We start from the raw sequence: 6,000 nt of genomic DNA, 5'->3' as shown, positions 1-6,000 counted from the left end.
TGAGGACAGACTGGCTGACTGTCTTCAGATGTCTTGCCTGGGTGATCTGCCTGCAGAAGAGCTTAGGGGGCTGCTGTGGGGAGACTCTATTGTCCTAACTGTTAACCGCTTGGTTTTGTACTTGGGGGGAGAGAGGCTTCTGCTTGGTAGCAGAATGACATTTGTGTAACATATATGAAATGTCCTTACAGACTTTAAGTCATTTAATTGTTAAGTCTTGTAGATGAGAAGCAGACTCAAAAGAGTTTAACCAGTTTGTTCAAGGTTGAGCTGGGATTCCACTGTAACCCCCAAACCAGTGATTCCCAAACCACCTGAATATCAAAATCACCCAAGGAAGACATATGCAGATTCCCAGGCCCCTTCTCTGGGTGGTCCTATGCGTGAATCGTGGATAGTGTCCCTTTATATTCTAGAATCTGCTATTTGTGGCTTATTTTTATTTTCTAGGTAGACCTCAGCCAAGAAAGGAAACTAAACCACTTTATTTTTATAAGCCAAGGAAGATGTGAATGGTTTAGTAAATCTTATAACAGCTTATCTTGAGGTGCTCTTTTCTCCTTCCTGAAGTGGGTTGTTTTCTCTATCAGGCAAATAATATGAAAAAAAAAAAAACAAACACAGAGATTTGTGTAGTGGCTGCTGTGGTAAGTTTATAAACTGCCTTTGGGGGTAATAGGGAGGAAACCCTAGCCCACCATTTTCAAATGGTCAATTTCAAGCTACTGATGGTTTAACAACCTGCTCACAAAAGTTCTGAATATTTAGCAATTGACCCAAAAGTCAGCCTCACTATACTACTGGGTGTAAAATACATAGTTAGAAACTTAAAATTTCCCCAAATTATCAAAATTGTCCATTATGTGGCTGGAATTGGTTGTGTGGTTCGAATTCCCCAAACATCATTATATCTGTTAGCTTCCTGCTCTGACTTCCAAAGGGACCTAGGTGGCCCCATGCGCCTCTCAATTGCCAAGAACACACTCCAATATGGTCCTGGGGAGCATTTAGTGGAAGAGAAGCAGATTCCATTTTTATATATAGTCATTTTAAAAAATAATTCTTACTTAGTTAATTTAGAGCTATGCTGGGTCTTCGTTGTCTGCGTGGGCTTTCTCTAGCTGCTGTGAGCAGGGCCCACTTTTGGTTGTGGTGCGCAGGCTTCTCATTGCAAAGGCTTCTCTTGTGGAGGACAGGCTCTGGGCACTCAGGCTTCAGTAGTTGCAGCTCTCGGGCTCTGAAGTGTGGGCTCAGTAGTTGTGGAACTTAGGTCCTTCCCAGCATGTGGACAGGTCCACATCCCTGGACAAAGGATGGAAACTGTGACCCCTGCATTGACAGGCAGATTCTTATCTACTGCACCACCAGGGAATGGATGCCATGTTTAGGATGATGACTCTTTCTTCTTACCTGCATTATAGCAGGTGTATTATAGCAGGAGAGCCGTCCTCTGTTTCAGAGAGGCTGCTACCCTTAGCGGATCTGGTAGGACCAGGTGGGAATGAAATATGAAACAGAGTGTAAGAGAGTTTGACTCTGAATCTGAAAGGAACGAAGAAGGCTGGAGCTTTCTATGCCTCCACTCACCATGGGAGAAAGATGCATAAGGTCAACCCAGATCGCAGGATCACCATTAGTGAAGATGCCACTGGCTTGCTGTTTTCATGATTGGCTAGACTGCAGGCTCTTTTCTCAGGCAGGGCACAACCCTAGCTCATCCAATGACAGGGACTGTTCTTTTGCCTGTGGTAGCCTTTGCACCACTGACTCATCTTGAAAGAGCGATGATGGCAGCCTGACAAAGACTGTGCCATCATGACTGACACTACCACATGTAAAAGGTTCTAAAACATATTCAAAACCAAACATGAATGATTCTAGGATCATTTACCATTTTAGAATATTTGTTCCCTTGGTAAACTTCTAGAAGTTGTGATAAATATTTTGGGGGTGTCGGCAACTGCAACGAAGGTACATAATCCATCCTGAGCTCCCTGGGTAGCCAGCTGCAACACTACTTATACGAGAACAAATTTGTTTTGAATGTTAACTCACTTTTATGCTGACTGACTCTACTAGTACAATAACTTGTTTCCCATATACTTTTACTTGACTAGAAAGAAAAATGTTTATCTTCTAAGATAATGAAGTAAAAAAAACCTTCCAAATGAATCAACCAGAGAGAATTGAATCACAGTAGGACTCAGAATTTTCATATAAACACTCCAGAGCAGGCAGTGTGGATAGATTGAATAAGACCTAGATCGAACCCACCAGGTATCAGGTCTTAGTCCAGTCAGTTAAGAGGGTTTTCCCATCTGTAAAATGATAATATGTGTACTTAGATCTCAAGGTAACATATTCCACCAAGTACCAAGCATGTTTTGTTGTTATTGTTTAGTCACTAAGTCATGTCCAACTTTTTGTGATCCCATGGACTATAGCTCACCAGGCTCCTCTCTCCATGGGATTTCTCAGGCAAGAATACTGGAGTGGATCGCCATCTCCTCCTCCATGGGATCCTCCCAACCCAGAGATCAAACCCTGGGCTCCTGCTTGCAGGCAGATTCTTTACCACTGAGCCACCTGGGAAGCCCCACTAAGCATGTTTATCATGTGTTTCACCCTTAATCCTCAAAATCACCCTTGAAGAGTTCTTGAGAGCTCAGACTCCCACAGAGACTGAGATGAGATCTGACGTGAATATCCATTCCCATACATGTATACAAAATTTGAATTACATGTATGTGCATTTTTATCTAAGCTCTCAACCAGAGACACATGAGCATCTCAGCATCTAGGGTGAAGACAGGGGCAAAGAACAGAGGCAACTGGCGTGCTACTTCCACTGTGATCCTGATGTTTGTTCCCTGTCTAGTTTGAGATACCAATTTCAACAAAAAAACCAAATCACCAGTTTATAATAGGGTGTGCCATATACTTGTTATATTAAAGACTAAAAAATTGAATTGCCTAGGATTTTCCAGAGAAATGAAAGTTTATGTCTATACAAAGATTTGCACAATAGATTTTAATTATTCATTATAGTCCCAAGCTGCAAATAACCCAAAAGTCCACCGTGAGTGGATTAAAAGGGAATACATGTGCCCAACACATAGATGACTTTCAAAAACATGCTGAGTGAAAGCCAGATTAAAAAAATGGTTCCATGTATATGAAATTATTATAAACTAATCTGACAGAAAGCAGATTAGTGATTTCCTTGAGGACTGGGGTGGGGGGGATGGATTGAACTGCAAAGTGAAATGGGGAAACTTTTGATGACAGAAATGCAGTGTATCTTGGTCGTGGTGTTGGTTTCACAGATGTATACATTCTTTCCAAACTCACTGAGCTGTAAAATTTTTATATACTTTTTTAAAGATTTTTTTATGTGGACCACTTTTGAAGTCTGTTTTGAATTTTTTACAGTATCGTTTCTGTTTTATGTTTTTGGTTTTTGGGCCACAAGGCATGTAGGATCTCAGCTCCCCAACCAAGGATCAAACCTGCACCTCCTGCATTGGTAGACAAAGTCTTAACCACTGGACCACCAGGGAAGAATTGTAAGATTTTTAGTAACTGCAGTTTAGCGACCCGCTAACACCTCAGGGCAGGCCGCTGTGGACGCCGCGGGAGCGGACGCCATGGCTGCGTTAGGCTTCGCTTCGCTGCTGGGCCGCGTCCCGGCTACAGCGTGGAGAGCGGCAATCTTCACTCTGCCAGGATCACCCCTTCTGTGTAATTCTTTGAGGAAAACAAGTTCTCAAGGAGGAAAACCTGAACCTAGCAAACCACCTCTTAAGAAGCCAAAGTTACCAGAAGGTCGTTTTGATGCGCCAGAAGATTCCAATTTAGAGAAGGAACCCCTGACAAAATTTCCAGATGATATTAATCCTGTTACAAAAGAGAAAGGTGGACCCAGAGGCCTAGAACCTACCCGATATGGAGATTGGGAACGAAAAGGACGCAGTATTGATTTTTAAGCCACATGTTGTTTAACTGCAGTATCTTCTTCTGATAGTGTACATCTGAATTAACTTATTTTTGATTATTGTCTTTTTGTACATCATTTAAGTCTCCTAATTTCTATAATGTGTTTTAAAATATATGTGATAGCTTTGGAAGAAAATATGCTGCTATAAATTAGGAAAGAGGAAATATTTTTACATTAGCATATTAATTTTGATTTAAATGTTTTGGGGTATTTAAGGGATGATTAGAGCTGCAAACTTTCATTTCATCATGTTTCAATTTAAGTTGACCAGTCGTTTATAAGATACAAGTGTAAATAAAACATTTTAAAAATGAAAAAAAAATAAATAACTGCAGTTTATTATACATAACTGTGCATGAGTCTTTTTGAATTTTGATTTTCTCAGGGTATATGCCCAGTAGTGAGATTGATGGGGCTTAGTAACTTTTTAAATCGTTTTAAAAGGTCTGTGGAATGTAAGCAAATAGTTTGTATGCCTACAGTTCTTTATAACCTCATGATAACATAAGATCTTTAAGGCCCTTATTGTGAACCAGTGATTTGCGCAAGCACTCTTGACCAAATTAAGCACTTTAGAACAGACTATACACTTGTTTTCTAACCAGCAGGCATCAATATTCTGTGTATTATCTTCAGTAACTTCTATCGTAAATATTTATGTAAATATTTTATGTATTATATTTTATGAAATCCATCTTTTAGAAAATTAAGTTTATCATGATTTGCAAGATAAAGAGTAAGACCACAGAACATGTCCTAAGAGTAAAAAAGTATAATCAAAAAGTTTGTGTCAAATTTTTAAAAAATGAGTCTGCCTTGGAAATTCTACATTTTTTCCTATTTGTGCAAAAGTATTGAGGACTCAGTTTTGCTGCATTTGGATAAATGCAAAAGAACTATGATGTGCTTAAGCTGTTCTGAGTAAAATGTTTTTAAAAGATAATCATTTGTTCCATGTAATAACTCTCTAGAGAAGCCAAACCCTTGAAACGCTTGAAACAAACAGAACTGAAACAGTTGATCATTTTATTTCAAAATATCTACAAAGTTTTAATTTTCCATTATACAAATTTTTCAAAATTCAGACATTATTCAAATGTAAGCCGAAGTCCTTATACAAACAGAATACACACAAAGATCAAAAATATACATATTCTCTCAGCAAACTCTGTTACATAAATAAGAAAAGTATATACAAAAGCTAGTATTTTCAATCTGAAGTACAATTATTTTAACACTGTAACCATAAACAGAAGGTACTAAAATAAACACCACAGCAAAGGTTAAAGGAACAACAAATTCATTTTATGACATCTACAATTGTAAAGATACATAAAGCCAATCTTCAGGTAATCTATACTTTACACTTAAATCTTAATTTTTACTTTACTTTATTCATATTTAAGAATATTCTCTGGATAGGGGAAATTCACATTTCTACCAGCTATCCCTGACACTTTATACAAGTTAGAACATGTGAAGAACTATATAATCTATGTCTTTATACTTTGGGAACAGATGCAAAAAGAATCCTTCAAAAGTTAAAATTTCATGAATCTATGTTAAAAATTTTCCAGTAGATTGAACTGAATATTGGAAAAAAAAAATTCTTTTTAAGTGGGAAATGTTAGCAAAAAATCCAAATACTTGAAGTCTTAACATAGTAAAGCAGTAATGAAAAAGTATGCCAATGGTTCCCCCAGATAAAAGCAACCCAACTAGGTGTCTGCCTCGTTATGTTTTGCCCCAGAAACTCTCTTTCCTTTTCCGAGCTCGTGCCAGAGTTTGAGAAGCCTGGAGACTAGAGGCTGCAGAGCGAGCAGAGATTTCTGAGAACCTGTCCTCATCTGCAAGGAAAGAATTACATTCAGTGCAAAAAAGCTCATAAAAACACCATGTTTCAAAACGTCAAGAGAAAATTAAAAGCATCAAGCTCTGTGATGTCAACACTGACTATCAGAAACACATAATCTATTAAAATATAAGATTAGTATTTTTTGGAT

At 38.3% G+C, this 6,000-nt stretch overlaps 1 protein-coding gene and 1 pseudogene across 8 annotated transcripts in view; one reads left to right on the top strand and one right to left on the bottom strand.

Annotated features, from left to right (window-relative positions):
- Window positions 1-3,647: 3,647 nt before the first annotated feature.
- Window positions 3,648-3,986, top strand: LOC139030896 (succinate dehydrogenase assembly factor 4, mitochondrial pseudogene; annotated as a pseudogene).
- A 1,023-nt stretch (window positions 3,987-5,009) lies between these two features.
- MDM1 (Mdm1 nuclear protein) overlaps window positions 5,010-6,000 on the bottom strand; it is a 41,432-nt gene continuing 40,441 nt past the window's right edge. For all 8 annotated transcript variants that reach the window (XM_070454632.1, XM_070454634.1, XM_070454631.1 and 5 more), the window contains one exon: window positions 5,010-5,844. In XM_070454632.1, coding sequence (XP_070310733.1) covers window positions 5,732-5,844 — 113 coding nt within the window. In that variant the 3' untranslated portion in view covers window positions 5,010-5,731. The remainder of the gene's footprint in view (window positions 5,845-6,000) is intronic.

Source organism: Odocoileus virginianus, chromosome 24, assembly GCF_023699985.2.
Source record: "Odocoileus virginianus isolate 20LAN1187 ecotype Illinois chromosome 24, Ovbor_1.2, whole genome shotgun sequence".
Classification (NCBI taxonomy): Eukaryota; Metazoa; Chordata; class Mammalia; order Artiodactyla; family Cervidae; genus Odocoileus; species Odocoileus virginianus.
This window is presented reverse-complemented; position numbering and strand designations above follow the sequence as displayed.